Source organism: Toxotes jaculatrix, chromosome 14 (assembly GCF_017976425.1).
Source record: "Toxotes jaculatrix isolate fToxJac2 chromosome 14, fToxJac2.pri, whole genome shotgun sequence".
NCBI classification, from domain to species: Eukaryota; Metazoa; Chordata; class Actinopteri; family Toxotidae; genus Toxotes; species Toxotes jaculatrix.
In genome coordinates this window covers 18,399,514-18,418,546 of record NC_054407.1, presented here as the reverse complement: position 1 = coordinate 18,418,546, position 19,033 = coordinate 18,399,514, and the positions used below count along the sequence as shown (strand labels likewise).

The 19,033-nt window shown below is 39.7% G+C and overlaps 1 protein-coding gene across 1 annotated transcript; it reads right to left on the bottom strand.

Annotated features, from left to right (window-relative positions):
* Positions 1–392: 392 nt before the first annotated feature.
* LOC121193079 (voltage-dependent L-type calcium channel subunit beta-3-like) lies at positions 393–18,642 on the bottom strand. The gene is made up of 14 exons (XM_041055203.1): positions 18,566–18,642; positions 9,726–9,791; positions 8,197–8,319; positions 7,892–8,031; positions 6,380–6,441; positions 6,255–6,280; positions 5,787–5,867; positions 5,544–5,602; positions 5,315–5,424; positions 4,765–4,773; positions 3,741–3,892; positions 3,436–3,531; positions 2,628–2,816; positions 393–1,422 (listed from the first exon to the last, which is right to left on the bottom strand). The coding sequence occupies exons 1-14, from the start codon at positions 18,581–18,583 to the stop codon at positions 718–720; spliced, it is 1,836 nt and encodes a 611-aa protein (XP_040911137.1). The 5' UTR covers positions 18,584–18,642; the 3' UTR covers positions 393–717.
* Between the last annotated feature and the right edge of the window lie 391 nt (positions 18,643–19,033).

The following is a 19,033-nucleotide window of genomic DNA, read 5'->3' as shown; positions in this document are numbered from 1 at the left end:
CTCAGAGGCCACAGTGATGTGTTCAATTTGCTTGTTTTGTGGGACCAGCTGTCTAAAACAAAGATCCACAATTTACAATAATATAAAACTGAGGAAAAAGCAGCAAGTCTTCACATTTGAGAAGCTGAAACCAAATGTTGTTGTTGTTGTTTTAAGCAAAAATACCAAATATTTGCTGGTTCTAGCTCCTCCAATGTGCAGACATAATGTTTTTATTTGGCATATATGATAGTAAACTGAATATCTTTGGGTTTTGGTCTTGGACAAAACAAGATATTGAGGATGTCACTTAGACCTGGGAAATTGTAACCTTCACTATTTTCTGACATTTTATTGACAAAACAATTAACAAAGAAAACAATTGACAGATTAATGGAAACTGAAGCTAAAGTAAAATGCCGCCCTTCTTTGGAAGAGAATATTTCATGAGTGAACAGATGCAGTTTAATCTTGAACAGTGTTTGTGCAAAAATACATATAGAGCCATATGAATTAAATGAAAAATAACTGACAAAAATGTATCCTACAAGTGCTAAAATTCATTTTAGTAAAGAATAAGAATGAAGGACAAAGTGTGTGCATGTGGCAGAGGGTAAAAATGGCAAACAATATACGGAGAAATTTTTTCTACAAAGATGACACACTCTGCCCTGACCATTAGTGCATTATAATATGAGCAGCATAAAACCATGCACCAAACCACAGTAGAAACAACAGTCATGAGTGTATATAAGAATCTCTGTGCCATTGTCTTGCATCTCTGTCTCTATCTCTACCGCGATCCCTGTCTCTGTCTCTTTCCCTGTCCTTGTGTCTGTCTCTGTCTCTGGTGTGGTGGTGATGGTAGTTGTGATGATTGTGTACAGGATAGTGATCCGTGTGGTGTGTCCGTGGTGGAATATGCTGGTGATGCCTGTGCTGCCGATTGCGTTCATTGTGCTCCTGCTCGTAGTCCTCTTCGACGTGTGGCTGACTGTTCCCACGGTGATGCTGATGGTGGTGGTGGTGATGATGGTGGTTGCTGTTATGGTGGTGGTGGTTATGGCCCCGGTGGTTAAAGCGAGCCTCCTCTTCATCCTCCTCTGCCAGATCCTCCACCTCCTCCTCCCTCTCCTCAGGCAGGTGCCTGCGGGGAAGCCTCTGGCTATAATCCCTGCTCGACTGTATTTCCATGCCACCGGATGTTTGGCTGTGCTGGATGTGACTGTGGTGCTCCATCCGGCGGTGGTGGTGGTGATGGTGATGGTGGTGCGTGTGCTGGGGTCTCTTTGGTTCAGTCCTCAGGAGCCGTTCCTCCTCCTCTCTTTGGCCCTCCTCAGCCCTCTGCTCCTGAGCCTGGGCTGAAGGGGGGTCCTGGTCTAGATGGTTCTCACGGGAGCCCTTCCTCTTGGGGGCAGTTGACTTTTTGTTTTTCTGCTCATCCTGGAACAAAAAAATTGCAGCATGATGTCATCTGACTACTCACGTCATGTATGTACTATACATGTGTCTTCAAATTCAGGCAACTACACTTTTCAAGCCCACACAAATTCAAATATACACACAGAGCTGCTGTTGGGAGGCAGCTGGCCCCCATGTGCCTACATTGGCAGTCACATCAGAGGCAATTTGAATATTCTTGGATGATAATACTCAGTTTTCTCACGGGATGTTGGAACACTCAGCGCAGCCTTGTGCAAAAAAAAAAAAAGAGACTGCCTCAGGCTTCTCTGCAGCTACTATTTATTTTCACTATTTCACTACATTAGTAATATAGTTTTCACTTTTGACTTAACCGCATTACTAAATTATCTGTTGTATAAAATGTCAAAAATAATCATAACTGTAAGTAGCTTAGCCAACAATGACCAAATTAACCAAAGTTATATAGTACAGCAGACCAGAAAAAAAAAAAAATTAGACAAGCTAATCTTACAGCTGTTACACTCTGAAAAAAATTGACTAAAACCACTTTTTTTAGTTGAAGGTTTCAAAGTAATTTCACTGTAGATGTTAGAAAAAGTTGGGAGGCAGAAAATAAACTAGAATGATGAGAGCTTATGGAGAGATGAACATGAAATTTGTTTTTGCCATAAACTGTGCAACTTACAAAGGTAATGGGAACAATGGAAATTCAACTCTGAAACGTCATTTTACTGATTTTCAGCGAGTTTCTTTATCCTTCAATTGAAAATGTTTGCATATAAGTTTTTTTCAGACAGCACATACACATCATTTTTAGCTAACTTCTAAAGAAGGCGCTACTGTAACTCATCTCCATTACAGCGGTGGAATGGTGAAAATGTAGCTACAGTAGAATTTGAAGGTATCTCACTCACCAGAGGTAGACCTATCTCATTTCAGCAACTTTCCAGTGGAGTAGGATGAGAAGAAATGAAATGAAAATGTTAGATGAAAATGGAAACAAATACAGATGCATCACACTGTGAAGTTTCTGTCATTAAACATAACTATTCCCTCTGAAATCAGAATTTATATAGCAAACAGTCTTTCCACCTTCAGCAGACCCTCTGCACAGATAAGATGAGTGGGATGAGATGAGATGACAGTGTGAAATCTTTCAAAATTATATTATAGTCTATTACTTTATTGTATATATAGCCTTTTCCCCCATATACAGTATGTACCTGTGTTTGACGTATGGATATTCCTGAAGGATTGGTGGGCAGTGTATTCTCAGCCAGCTGGGCCACCAGTGCGTTGGTAGGCTCCATTTCTGGAGGGTGTGTGGCTCTCCAGTAGGACTCCAGGTAATCAGCAATGTGCTCACAGGCGTCTGTTAGCTGGTTTTCATCTAAGATGACATCAAACATTTCCTATAGTAAAACAAAAAAGGGACAAGAATAAGTTAAAGATCAACAGTAGGAAACAAGGCAGAACGCACCTGAGACAGTGTTTTAAAATATAATCTGTAAGACAGGGCATATGTGGGCACCAAAAGTCTTTTCAAAAATTTTCATTAGTATTTTTCATATTTTATTCATCTCATTAGCTCTTAAATTATACTTTCTGTTAGTTTTGTTTCCCAACATGAAGGTCTAGGTGCTGTTTCAAAGCCCTCCCACATTTTATGTTTTTTTTTTTTTTTTTTGGTTGACCTAACAGTTGTAAAATTCAAATAGACTGTATCTAAAAATACTGAAATCAGCTTAAACAAAATGCCAATCATGTGTGAACTCCCCCCGAGCTGCTAAATCCCCTAAATTCCCAGAAAAAAAATTCCAAGGAAATGACATCAGTGCTGTTTCTCAGTACTGCTTTTTTCCGAATTCATAGTCAGTTATTCCCAGATTCACAAATCCAAATGTATAATTCTGGACAACAACTGAGACATCTGACATGATTTGACACAATATCAGTAGCATCCATTCGTTCATCCAATGTCCATTAACTCCCTTCACCAATTTTACACAGTGGCCACTAGATGGTACTCACTGGTGGACACTGGGCAAGCTTGTCTGCTGCCACTAGCTGAACATTAAGATGTTTGGTTTGAGACTTCCCTCTTGTCTTGATCAGCCTGGTCAACACCTACACAACAGGAGTGAAAAGAAGGAGGAGATCAAAGAAGCAGAGAAAGACACATGTTTACAGTAGCTGTTGGCATTTTCCAGGATCATGATACACACACACTACAAAATACTGAAAACTGAGGAACAGCCAGTCCAAAAAAAAAGTGGAGCTCACTTTTAGGAAAATGTACTTTATCTATTTCTACAGCACTTTCTGTTGAAGCTTACTTTTGGTGAGGAGATCTTGACGTAAACCAGGATTGGAGCCAAGGAAGTCTTGGACACCTGTAGAGGGTGGTTGATTGTGTCTGCATCTAGAACTACCAGCTGCAGGCTGCGGGCGAGCTCAAAGATACGCTCCACCTCCCCCTGGATCTGGGCTGTAAAAACAGACAGTAGAAGCATGATATTAACACCTAAGGTCCCGGAAATCCATCCATCAGTTGTGCATCTTTTCTTTCCTTGCTTACATTCGAAACAAGACGCCATATCTCACAGTTAGCTTATGAGGATGTATTTAGATTATTGACCTATAGCCTTTAATCGTAATTTCCTGTATTGATCATTTACCTATAATTCATCTGGAACACGGGTACAAAGGTACATATGAGCATAACAGAATCAATGTTTTTTTCTCTATTTTTTGAAATCATGATCCAGAAAGGAGGAATAAATCTAAAATCCTTTAATTTGAAAGTTAAACCACCCAACAACAGGTTTGGTTGGAAATACATAATCAAGTTATCAAAAAATACACAATCAAGCAAAAAGTGCACAAACCTGTCACAAATGGCACAGAAAAAAACCTAAACAGATTAGACCGCCTACCTAATAAAACTTTGTTGTATTTTTATGTTTCTAACTAATCCATGATGACAACCAGGATGTGTTACGCTCATGGGAGGAGTAGTATAAAGTTTGGCCACTAGAGGGAGAGCAGGAAAACAGGGCATGAAGGAGACTGTGGATTTTTCAGCCCTTTAAGAATTTTTCACAAATTTCACAAATAAAGTTCACAAACAAAGGCAAATTACATCTGACATAAAGGTGAACCCACTAACACAAATAATCTTGACTAAGTTCAGTCTAGTTTTTGTAGGATAAGTAAGATAAGATAATATCTGTGTATATGTAAAAATGAAAACAGTGTCTGTTAATAGTGGCAGCTGATATGAGGTAATCAAAAGAAGAAAGGACGGAAGGTGGAGCATTCAAACACACATGGACTACCAGTGCTTTCAGTCATACATACCGGCAGCATCTGGGATGAGAGAGCAATGAGAAAGACAAGAGTAGAGAAAACCAAGTAAATCTTATCCCCTTTCTGTTCTATACCTATTCTGTCTCCTTCTAACCAAAGGGGGACAGGGGGATTTAGACTTTAGACCTACTGTACAATGTTACTGGGGCAAAGACAGTCTATTATCATGTAAAATGAGGGTTCATCTTTGTGGTGTTGTAACAGTAGTGTTTCAAGTTCAAAAAAAAAAAAGTGCAAATGTGTCTGACACATTAATTTCACACCTGGGTCAGAGAGTATCGGTTGCTTGTTTTAACCTAATTAGAGTTCCAAGTGGGTGAGCTTTACCACAAGGGACAATACAAAGACCGCCAGAGGGCTAAGACAATTACAAGAAGTTATTTTAAAAATCAATTAAGTGTTGTTTTGCTGTGACTGATACAATCTGAAGTGTCCTGATGAGGTAAACTCCAACCGTCAGGCTCTACAAACAGATAAACGAGGTACCAAAGATTATTTGCCACGACTCCTGGCTGCAGGTTAGGATGATAAAAACATGTACCTAGATTGGACCGGGTGTTGGAGCGGTCAATTAAGGCCTTTTTTCCAGGGTTGTTGAGGATGGACCGTTTAGCCAGAGAGATGTCTGCTGTGACCCGTGTAATAGTAATTCTGGAGGAGAGATAAAGCAACAAGCATTATTATTTTATACTATTATTACAGCCATGATTTTCATTATGTTTTATTTCCATGTAAAAGGTGTGACACTGAAGAACTAAATCAGAACTTACCTGCCTTCAAATCGATGTTTTAAAAAGTCAAATAGTGCTTTTTGCATCATATCTGTAACCTGAAATTACACAGAAAACAGATTTTAAATAAAATCCCCTTTTATCCAAGTTCAACACTAACTACCAATAATTATTTGAAAATATTTCTCAGCTTTACAGCATCTTAGGCCCCTAACAAGTAAAAAACAAACAAACAAACAACTTATTGGGAACTAAGTGAGACTGTGTGTGAGGGAGACTCACCTCTAATCCCTTCAGGGATGGTCCCATTAGAACCACAGGACGCATTGTAGGCACAACATCATACATAGCCACCTGCTCCCCCTATAGCCACAAAGAAACAGAAGATTTATTCAGTATATTAGATACAGTACATCAAGATGTTATCTGTTCAAACCACAAGCAACATATAACTAACAGTGGATTAAGTTTTTATTTGACAGCCTCAGTCAATACTCTTTATTTTTTTTTTATTCTTTGGATCAATAATCTTTCTGCATTTGGTGACACTAACACAAATATTTTGTTAAATGAACATGGATTATTTCTAGCAATCTGAAACTGGGAGAGAAACTGATTAAAGCTATGTTATGTTTCTAGTTTACCTAAACTCTTAATTTAATATTATGTATGTCCAAAACACAATGTATCAGGATCAGCTGCCACAGAAATATAGTTTTCCTAGACAGCAATAAACAGACAGTCACGTACCGGTTTCTTTTTCACTTGCTGATTGGCTGTTCATAGAGAATGATAAGAACGGTACAGATTGTTAACCCACCAATCATTACAACTGACAACAAAAAATCTTTTTACACTGTGTGTTACACACTGACCTTGTGATGGAGGAGTGTATTTCTTTGAGTTCATATCTTGAGCTGTTTGAGCTGCTGCTTTGCTGAATTGAGAGAAAAGTCCAAAATTAGATGATGTTTCATTTTTCTCACTCATAAATTGGGGTTTTCTTTACAGCCTGAATTCCAATTATTCAGCTATGATGGAAATAGAGCACTTTATGTCTATGCAATAAAAGATTTTGTGCTTTCAGACTGTTTATCTACTTATATGAGACACGGCTATGTAAATCTAAGAGAGTAAATCCCTTGAAGTGATTCAGTACATTCAGTTGCCACCAAATCCAAATTTCCAAGATCCTCTAGATGTGTTTCTGTCAGCCTAAATAGGTCAAGCCAAAATCTGGCAGCGTGTAGTGGATCTTCTTGCCTGCTGAGCTGATTAAAGTAAAAACAACCTATTGACTGACCAACGATTCGTACTTTTGTATTTCCATAGAATGACAATTCTCTGAAAGTTGATTATACACCGTGCTGAATGAATGGACACCAAAGGCTGCCTGAAAACCAGGGAAACTAATAAAAAAACAAAAAGAATCTGTTATGACTCTGTTTGTGGTAATTTGATTAATCACAAATTTGCTGGGGAACATGCACCACTGACATGATAAGGGCCTAAGGACAGCGGTTGTTGTTACAGATTGTAATGCAGCTGGAAGCAAATTTGTGCTTTGATATTTTGGGCTATAAAAAATAAAACTGACTATACTTGGACCTAAATGCATGTGGCTGACATTATCTTGGGCCCTTTCTATATAACGGGCCAAATATTGTTTAAAAAGACTCAGTTCCCAAATAAATGTGCATGTACCACAAACTAACACACTAACACTGACAGAACAAGCAACCTGGCACCAGGTAGTAGGATTAGTAGATGATCTCTGAGGCTCGAGGCAAAATATGATTAAGATGTTGTTTGTATTCTACTGTGTGTACGATTGTGGTTTAATATCATTTGAATCCCTTGTCATATCTAATTAGGTTTTGCTTTTAACATTTGTAGGTCACTAAAATGATAAATAACTAAAACAAAGATCCAATTTTGATCAGTAATCACTTTTTGTTTGGATGCAAACAGAAATATTACAGTTTTGAATGGCAACCTAATTAATGTGAATAAATACATTTTGATAAGCTTAAAATACAGATATGACAAGAAGCTGCTCAGCACATTGCCAGAATTTACTTTATTATTGTTATTCCTTCATTTAACAGGTTTTTCACTCTTCTCTATTTTCCCCCATTGTTACTTTTTGCTTCTATCTACAGAACAATTCCTGGTGTGATCCTTATCATGCTGATATCATCTTTCTAATGATAATGTAGTTTGACTAATCTCCTGATGTTTTCAAAGAGCATCAGCTGAATGCCCGAAATATCCTCTGTATATCACTTTGTAATGATGTTTTGTTTGCATCTGTGTTGTACAAATGAAGATTATTATAAAACCCTCCTGTGGTGAATCCAGTGGAAAGAGCAGCATGATATACATACTTGGCTAAGGCCTTGGCAGCTTTCCTTGCCTGGACTTCTCTTCTGATGAGAATGGTTTCCAGATTGACTGGACTGGGGATGAAGCCCACCACACCATCCTCCTTCACCGGCCGTCCGATCCACCAATCATTGTTAAACTTCTGGAAATTAAAAACAAACAAATAGATTGATTTCTAGACATAGTTCACATTCTTTGCTCTGACAATGTTAGTCACTAACTTCAGTATTATTGCATTTTATGCCTTTCTTATCTACTGTACTCTGTATCCACCTGCACCATGATCCAAATTTTATTTGTCTCAAACCTCTTTGACATGTAGGAAGTCTCTGGCCTCAAAGGTGACAGCTTGGCCCGGTACGGGGACGTTGTCGTCGTCTGCTGGAGTGTAAGAGAAGTTGCAACGTACAGCGAACGCCACAGGCTTGTACTGGGGACATAGGACAGGTGTTCAGAACAAAATGTTGTCACTAATGGATGTCGAAAAACTGCTCACACAAAAAGTAATTCATATTTCACTCACTTTAAATTGATAACCGACATTATCATGAATTTGCACATTAAAAATATTTTTTCTTACAAGTACTAAGAACCAATGATGTAGTGGAGAAGAGGAACTAATGTAAAATTAGACCCATAAAGAAGCACATTTTCATACATATAGTACATTAAATACTGTAATCTGCTACAAATGGTTTGTGTACTTGTGTACAGTAGGTACAAAGTTATAATTATTCCTTGCAGGCCGCACAATACTAACACCATTATACATTTAGGATAAAATGATGGTGTGCATACCTGGGAGCATGAACCTGTATGCACAGCATGAAACAGGTGTAAATAATAACTTTGTTTAGCTGCCTCAGTTTCAGGATCAGGGTATTAAGCATGCCAGCTCACAATCACACTGTCATGACTTACTGGGACACTTGAATTGAACAGAGCCATAGTTAATGTTATTAGTAACCCCTGTGCTTTTCCTACTATGACAAGTCAACTTGTCTACTGTGAAAAAAAGTCCACTGCATCTTCCTCTTTGCTGCACAGTAGCTTCTGCATGTTTCTCCCTGATTGAATGCCTGCATGTTGGTGCTGTAATCCTATCAGAGTCAAATGTCAGTGGCATCCCGATCAAGCTGCTAATTACTCCACTATGGGAAGATGAGGCTGTGGGAGAGGCTGTGGGGTCAGCAGGGGACAGGCCGAGTGCGTCTGCCGCCTTAATTACAAAGCACCAGTGGGAGCACATTAAATCTGTGGGGGAGGATTTAATTCAATATTCAACGGGATGTGAATCAGCAGGCGTTGCTTAAAAGGCAAAGAGGGACGAAGAGTTTGACATGAGCTGTGATATTTTGATATGTTTGTGTGTTTGGACTTCATGGTCAATATATCTCCAGAAAAGTGGATACCCCACCCACACCTTTATAAGAAGTTATAATTGACTTTCATTTATTGATTAATAGGTATATATCTGGTAAAAAGTGGATGGCTCACTTTTGGATTAGTCTCAGATTGGTCTTTTTTTTTTTTTTTTAACCCGTCATAACCTGTCATCACTAAAAGCAATACAAATAAGTTTTTAACACAATAATCAGCATCCTTCATTATTATCTGTTCTCCAGATGTTGAGCACATAAAGTGATAACAAGGATGGAGACAACAATGACTGATTTTAATAGCAGAATGTTGCTCCGCTAATCCAGTGTCCTGATGTCTGTGTGTCCTGTGTGTGATGTAATCATGTCCTTGAGAGCAGCCTCTCTGGAAAATGAGTCTGTGAGAGCAGTGGTGGGTCAGGTTGGGTGAGACCATGATGCAACAGGGAGAAAGTACCTTGGCCTTCTCCAGCTGCACCTGGGCGTTTCTTTCCTCAACGACATCCGAATCCTGACGCTCTCCCTGCAGGAGAAATGATGATGATTAATCAAAAAATATGAAACACCAAAATAATGAGAAGAATCAAGTCAAATATAGGTCAGACAAGAAGGTTTTTTAAAAATTTTTTTTAGAAGTTGTAGCAAAATTTAAAAGACTGATTTGACAAATAAGATTGTGCCAGTGCTTTAACCTATGGGAGGTCAAAACGATAAATAAAATTATTTTGTTTCATCAGTTCCTAAAAATTTATTTCAATCCCAGCCCAGACTGACTGGACACTTCACTTTTAAGCTTGTGAACTGATAACAATTGCTAGATGTGCCTTCTCATTTGCTGTTCCTTTTCCTGGAACCCACCTGCCTTTAACTGTCAAGAGGTGTTGCAGCGGATCCCTCCTGGGATGCTCAGGTTTATGTGCCATGTGTCCCAGAGATTAGATTGTCCCCTCAAAGACATGCTAATTAATGCCCTCTGTGTCATAGCCAGGAGGTGGCACAGCCCCCCGCGTCAATCTGGCATTCAAGATACACACTTGTATCCCAGAGTCACAAATCAGCTCTCTCCGTTGTAGACAGTCTGGTGCATTTTAACAAAACAGTGATCCTGAGTCCTTGGTGTGTCAAAGTCAATATTCACAAATCTAATTTCAAAATGTTTTCACACATGGTGACATTTGTATCCTGTGCACACCAATGACATGAAACTTTAGTAATAGCTTCAATATTTCATGCTGTATCTCATATGGTTACATACATTTCACAGTTTTTGTTCTACTTAATAGAACCTTTGCTAAGTTACATTAATTTGCCAGACACTTGTATCCAGTGTCTTTTTCCAACAAACAATTCCGGGTTCAGTGTCTTAGGACACTTGAGCACATAGACAGGAGAAGCCAGAGTTTGAACAACCAGCTGTGTGATTTGTGAATCTACATAATCTACATATGCTGGAGCATTGAAAACGATTCCTTCATTTGTCTATCATTTTGGTTCATGGTGTAGAGCAAAAGTCGCACTGACTGAAAAGTGGATTTTTTACTGAAGAAACTTTTGACAACCTAACGTCCTTCAGGCAACTCAAAGCCTAAAAATGTAATAACCTTTACAATATTTAAACAAAATCACGATTTTTCCCAAGATAGTAGCTAGTGTATGCCACAGACTCTAGCTAATGTAAGAGACATGTAGAAATAGAAATTACATTAATGTAGTTCAAGTTCTATAAGTATGCACACTACCGACCATCAAAGTATGAATACATTTTATATAAAACGTGATCACAAATGATAAATCAGTCTAGTGTTGCAGTGGGGCTATCAGTTTTTTTTTGTTTTTTTTTTTTTTTTTACTAAAACCATATTTCACAAAGTGTTTTATGTTCATTAAAGAGGCTTATGAGGCTACACTGAATGAATATGAAAGTCAGTCCAGACTGTGATCCCTGTGCAGACCTCATGCTCAACCAGCAAAGAACTATTTCCCTTTGGCTCTCCTTTACCCCGTCACCCAGTCCTGCTCTCTGCGTTATTACAAATGAGTGTACGCTGCGCTGCCTGACTCTCGTGAGATGGTCTGACTTTGACAATGATGGATTATGCAGCATGTCATTACTATAGGCCAACAGTTGTGATGGAACTATCTTCAAGTCCCAAAGACTCCGCTTTAATAGCCTGTATTATGAAATTAAATGAGAAGACTGAAGGAGAGCTGGAGCAAGCTGATGCAAAGATACTTTTGTGAGAAATTCGTAGTTAGCTGGCTTACAGCTAAACAAAGCTATTGTGCACTTAACACAAACTACAGCTGAGGCTGAAGGACATGTCAGTTATTCAGGATGGACACAAAAGTATAAGTGCTTAAATCTCAATTACAAACGGAGCCTAAAAATGAATAAAGCTGCTGCAGACACTCCTGTTTTTGTGCACAAGAATGAAAATAATATGTGATATGAGGATCCTAAAATGCTTTGAACAAATAGAGTCAGAAGACTTAGAGCTTTCAAACAATGTGTAATTTGTCAAAGTTGTGTGAAGACGAGTCCAGTACAGACCAAAACACACCTAAAGTAGCGCTACCAAGGCCAAAGCAAAAGAGCCAAATAAAACTAGTCAATTGCTTTGAAAGTTAAACTGAAAAAATAAAATAGAAGAGATTTTTTTTAATGATTTGAAAAATTGATTTTGGATGCAAATAAGGCCTCAAACAATGTGACAAAAGAAGGAAGAGGACATGATGTATTAACAAGGTGGGACAGCGTTGGTAATTAGAGTATACAGAGCAGCAGGAGGATGCAGCGGAGACAATGTCAAGACTGAGAATTCAACATGATGGGGAGGGAATAAGAGCGGAGGAGGAAGTAAATCTCCCTGGAGCAGAATTATGCCCAGGCATGGGTTTTTGTTTACCCATGACTGGTGTAGACATCTGTTCGCACAGCACCCGCCTCTCCTGCAAGCCAAAGTCACCCAGCCAACAGTACAAAACGCCCCCGCTGAATTATTAAACAATGTTGAGCTCACTACTGCAGGTGACTTAGAGATGTGTACTGTCTGGGAGAAGAGAAGCAAAAATTAGGGAATCACATGAATTATTGATAGGATTTTTACACTTGTATGAAAGTCATGTCTTACCTTAGAGTATTATAAGAAAATGTCAAAATCATTCACATATCTTTACTTGATAACTTCATGGCCATCTTAATAGCCTAGAGCACGGACATCACAGCATAGATCTAGGCTGAATTTTACAAAAGGACGAGCTTTAAAATCAACAGCAGTGCTCAAACTTGTAAATCAAAAGGCTACGACTTTACTTTCACTATATAGTTAAATAGCTCCAAACCCCAGTTTTTTTCAAGCAAACATGCCACAAACAATCTGTTTCCAGCTTATCAAATATGCTAGTGCTTTTATTTGAAATATATGAAAGCTGTTTTTTTTTTAGCCCTAAAAACATAGCGGAAGAGTTAACTTTTTGAAGTTGAATTTCCTATTCCTATTGTCTTTTTTAAAACTCTCCAACCCACTCCTTTATTTATCCCTCTATCTCTTCACCTTCCTCTCCCTTTGCTGATCCTTGTGTCCCTCCCTGCTGGAGACCCATCCCAGCCCATTAGTGTGATTACATGGCTTAGAGGGTGGGCAAAGGAAGGTGGAGGACAAGGATGATGTGAACAAGTAAAGCCTCTCGTGTGCTACCTGAAGGTGACTCCTTTCCCACTCAAAAGCGTTTACACAGCTCTTTCGGCACATGCCAGGGGAGTACATTAGGAAAGGAGCGTCTGATTGGGGAGATGGATTCCATCCCTACACTGAAATAATCAGAGCCATCGAGTCACCAGGAGCCAGCTGGCTGGCCTGGAGCACTGCAATTCCCCAGAGGACAAACTGAACTCTGGTCTAGGTCTTAAAGAAAGACTGAGATGCAAATGATATTCACATTAAAGACATATACAGCAGACTGACCTTTTTTTTCTTCATATTTACGTCTTTATTGTTTCATTTGTTTTAGTACTTTAGAAAATTATGTCTGCATTGATCCTCTTCTCTCTCTGTTCATAAGAACATATTTACAACAAACTACAGAAAGAAGAAATAAAAAATAAAAAATAAAAATAATAAAAAAAACATAAGCTTCAGACTAAAGAAAATCAACAAAGACAATCTAAGAAACGACCTGTCGCACATAATACTGAAGCTGAGGACAAGAAAAGATTAAGGAAGAAGTTATGTGCTGTGTGTTGTGCGTTTGCCAGACAATCCTCATCCTTGAAGACTTTTTTCTTGTGAAACAGAAACAAACAGTTAAAAAAACCCCAAATCATAAATCTCACCTTTGAGTGGTTTGCTCAAGGTTGTTTGTCAAGTGAGCAATGGAGTTGTACCTTAGTTGCGGTGGGTGTTTTACCTCATTATCGACCCCGTCTCAGGGGTCGATAACGAGCACATTATATTTTGGAACACCAGAAAAACACAAAGAAATGCTCACTTAGACAACCAACACACAGGACAAGATTTATGCTTTTCAAGCAGTATGTTTCTGTCTTCCAAAAAAAAATCAGAGAACTAACAATAATGATTAAACATTGCATTTGTTCACAGTTTGTCTGATTATGTGTCTGCTGGTTTTGTTTGCCCCAATGACCTCAACTATAAGACTACCATATGTCTAAGGATGTCACTGTCTCCCCAGATCTCAGACGTTAAAGCTGGTGAATATAATAGGAGCTTAAGAAAGTGTAAAGCTGTAACAGTGATGATTCACGAAATGCCTCCTCACTAGGGCAGAAATAGTATACAGTATCTCTGACAGAAAAATGATCCACCCATCCATCCCTCTTCTCCAGACTTGGCAAAATATCCCAAGTTCAGCACAAGTAGAAATTATCCATTGCAGCAAATAATGTGCTCTTGTGTCACTAAAGATACCATTCCTGCTGCACAATCCCTCAACAAATGGGGAGCCGTTTCCATGGCAACCATTGAGAGAAAAATGCCACCTAAGCATAAATGACTCCCACAGATGAAAATACTTTAATCTATATGCTGTGATCCTCAGAGAAATACACGTAAGACATGAGAAATAATTTATCCTCCACATCTCCAGCTCTAAGTCTTTAACTCCAAGTGTTTAGTGAAATCCACTACATCCTCACAGACTAATCAAATACGCTGTAATCGAGCAGTACATCTAAATCAGTGGGAGATCCAATGAAGGGCTATTGAACTGACAGATCTCCATAGAGAATGTCAGTATTATTAGGTCAGCTTGGCAGCATTCAGCATCACTGCTACTGTACTTCTCACAGCTGAAGATGTCAAACATCTAACGACAAACTGTCGTTCAAGTCGGTTAAAAGCCAAGCTTTTCAAGCTTTTATTCGTCCATAAGTAGACTGATAAACACATGCACAAATGGCATAAATGAGCATTTTAAGAAGACATAGACGAACAGGAAGGAAGATGATTTAATAATAGAGCAGCAGCAGATTCTTGCTTACCCTGCACGGTATGTGCATCTTTCTCACACACCTCAGACTGATCCAGAATCAGAACAGAGTCCACATGGAAGCAGCAGTGTTGGGCTGAACTATGTGAACATACAGCTCCACAGTGACTGAGAGAGCAGGGTTCAGCACACTGTTTTCTAGATAAAGGGTGGATGACAGACCACAGGGGGTGGATGTGTGTGTGTGTGTGTGTGTGTGTGTGTGAGAGAGAGAGAGAGTCTGCTTGCTTTAGTAGGCAGTGTTATTCTGATTGTTTGCACTGGGAGATGCAGTGTGCATGCTCCTGCTACTTTCTCCCTGCAGCTCTCTGCACCTTGCTGGCTGCTCCCCAGGTGCTGCCATTACCTATGGCTCATTTGTAGCTACGAAAAGACACCTTAGGTGAAGAGTTTCCACATCACCACACAGCGGCTCCAGTATGAGCAGATCTGTGGCATCTGAGTATAAGATGAAACGACAACTTTGAGGAGAACAGTGAGCTCTGAATCTTGCTGTGTGAGGAAACACCATGACTGCCACTGTCAACTTTCCTACCAAATAGGTTCATCATGCAGGATTTTATGGTTAACTTTGGTGAATCTCAACTGCTGAGGGGGGAGGCCCAGCGGACAAAATTGTGCATGAGAAAGGACAAAAACACTGCCTGCTTCCGAAGCACCCTTTAAAACAGTTCACTGTTGTCTGTAGAGCAGGTCACTAATCTAATTGTGACTAATTTCCTGTCAGCCCTCCAATGAGCTGCTGGCACTGAGCCCAGGTGTTCGAAACTTCCTCATTTTCACCTATAAATATTTTCGAGTGTTGGCTCTGCCTGTAGGTGAGGAATTCTGAAAAACCTTTATTTTTAGCTGCTGCTCATTTACTTATGTTATGTTTTTCCACTGATGGCTTCTTTGCAACTCGATCTCTTGGTCATTATCAGCCCGTTCATTTGCATGCACTGTGTGTTCCAATTTGGTTTTCTCCAAGCCCTGTCTAATCAGTTGCTTGGCATCATCTGTCTGAAGAAGACTGGCTCCACGCCCTCAGCCTGATGCTACCATAGAGCAGATATGGCCAGGCTGGCACCGCCACCTTTACTTTGGCATGAGACTCCGTCTGTGGAGTTAAAGGCTGCATCGCAGCCCTTTAGATCTCCAATTATAGATCGAAAGAGGCAGCAAATCTGTACAGTATGTTAATATGGGTTTGATCTTTACTACTGATGTTTCCAGTTTGTGGTCAGACGAAGAGTTTAAAAGTGGAAACAACTTCAATTTATCGACTGTTACCTAAGCCCCAATCCCCTACATGTCAAGCTTTCCTTTCTCACACAACATATGTGTTTTACATTGATTACTGTGGCAAATTTAACACTCACAAATATAATTTGTTTCTGAAATGAATGGATGCTAATGTTTGCAGCTTTTGTTAGAGCAGATAGAAACACTGCTTCATCCAATTCTTACCTTTATTTTTGCTTTTGTATTTTCGGTTTTGGGTAGGGTAAAAAAAAAAAACGAAACCATCATCCAAACCCTTTCTATATGGATCACATTGTTATAGTGTAAGTCCGGTTTGCTCAGGTATGAGTGGACAGTTTCTGTTTAGAGGAGGAGGTTCAGCAAACAGTCAATACCTTTTGGATTCATTTCTTGTAGAGCGACTTCAGGCCTTACCCTGAATGTAAATGCAACAATAATGATAGTAGAGTAACATAACATCACCATTTCCAATTTGCAGGTAATGAATACTCATTCGTGGCATTTAACTTGTTCTTTAGAGAGAATCTGCACATTTGAAAGAATGTGAAAAAGAAAAAAAATAGACTGCAAAGGAAAAAATCATTACAAGGGAAAAAGCAATGTGTATCTGGGCTCTCTCTCTCTGGGTCATGATTGTCTCTGAGTAAGGAGATTAAGATAGCATGCGTCAATCCAGGATTTAGAGAGAGAGAGACAAATGCAAACTCCTCACAGACAGCCAACACTGCTGCTTGGACTCCATGTGCTCAGGCTCCCTGACAGTCATCAGACAGAAATACAATAGCTGCATTAACATCATCTATATGACTTAATTCCTGGCTTGATTGCCTCCTGTAAAAGATATGTTTTCATTTATAGTTCATAGATAGCAAGTCTCTCCACTCTTCCGTGCTGCACAGCACTGTGATGCAACATGATTAGAGTTGGTGTAAGGGGGTGGGGGGGTTAGTGTGGGGATTATAAAAAAGCATTTTGCCAACCATTCCTGTTATGATCATTTCTCCCGTTTGCACTGAGGCAATTATTAAACCACCTCTGTCACTGCAACTGTCATCTCTGCCACTCGTCTGCAATATGAAAAATGTTGAGCAAATTTTTTGTCAACACAAGAAAGTCGGACATACAGCAGGGGGAAAACGAAAACAATACAATTATAAACTTGGAAGCCAAATGAAACAGCTCTACCAAGGAGTGTTCTGGAACTTTCCAGACAGCTCCAGCGCCTTATTGCTCCACTTCTTGCCTGGAAGAGGAGCAGGTATCTGCCCCAGTAACGGCTACTAAGAGGCTTTTCCTATTCTGGGCAACAAATAGTGGGCCAGCACTAACCAGCAAACTGAAATCCAAGACAGTATGCCTCAAGTTCCAGTTTGAGTCTCTCATGTCTTTTCATTACATTCCTTTAAGTTGCAACAGCCAACACGTTAGCAACCAAAGTGTTGGTTATTCACACATCCTGCAGATTCTGAACAACATTAGAGTTCATTTGGAGTTGTGTTCCTGGCCACCTCTTGAATGTACCCCCAGTTTTCACTCGCTTTTAGCTCTTTTGGGTCCTCACCAACTCATGAGGGAAGTATCTGGTTCTTCAGGTGCTGACAGTGAACAAAAGCAGTAAAGTTGCAGGCTTTAAAAGCTCTGAGCTGAAAGACTCTAATATAAACATTTTGCTTATAGTTTCTATAGCTTATAGTTTCTCAGGTTCTCTCCTCTACAAGTAGCCAGAAGGACACAAAATCTTCCTCGTTCAGAATGACAAATAAAAAATTTGTTGCAGCCAAGGAAGGCTAAAAATCTTTTTTGTCATGCAGTGGATAGAAAATCTTTTTCATCCAGATGGTTTGAATAGTCAGCAGTAAGTCAGCAGTAAGTGCTGTTCTACGGGGTAGACTGTTAGGTGGATGCTTAGTTTGGTCATTTGAATATAACAGTAATAAGTGAGAAACGTACAGGGCTAGTTTTCCTCTCACTGTGGCGCTACTTTTGGTTTTCCACATTCAATCAAACTACAAGACCGATAGGTTACAAAAATAATACAATGACTGCTCTACTTACTTAACAAAGATGTACAGTAAGCATATGGTTTGTGCAACGTGGGAATGAGACCTAACTACACTTGCTGCTGCTATAATGCAAAACTTCAATCATACATGGAGTGAAAATAAGGACAAGTTACACAATTTCACAAGTTCACACTAAGTCCAAGAGTCATAAGGGAAAGAAATGGGCAAGAAAAGAGATTTAATCCATCTGATCTTTACAGGCCATTAGTTATGCAACACTCTCTCTGAAGCCTGTGGTATTCAATTGGACACATGACATGATACATGCATGTGGATATGCATCTCTCTCTGCCATGCGCATTGTGACTGTTTCAGTGAGTGCAATGATGTGGAAAGGCCTCACACAAGGATTAACGCCCAGTGCAACAGATGGTGTATTCTCCTACCCTTCCTGTTCAGCACACACATAGACAAACACACACACACACACACACACACACACACACGCACACGAAAAACACAAGAACCTTAAATATTTTACCTTTTTCTTGGGTGGCATGGTGATTAAAGCAGTCCACTAGTCTTATCCCACGGTTGTAACGACCAGTTCAAATTATCGTTCACCTGGCTCCAGTAAAAGGGGCATGGACAAGTATGCCATGAGACTGGTTTTACCTCTAGAACAGGTGCATGTATCCGAAGATGCCGCTGAATATTTTTACAAAAACGTCGTTCCTTTGAGCGTCGTTTCGTGCGTAAAGGTGAGATATCTCCCAAGCAACCGCGACGCACAGGACACCGCCGGAGACACGGATGAGTTGCGTGAGGGGTTTCACTTAAGTCTCTATTGTGAGTTGAGTGTTGTTACCCTTTCCCGAGTCCTAGGGGTATTAAAGGCTTATTTCTCGGTGCGGCATCTGTTGCGCCGCAGACCGCTCACTCTGACCTCAAGCACCGAAGAAGGTGTCCGACCCGACCGCGCTGCTCATGACTGTTAAATAACGCGCAG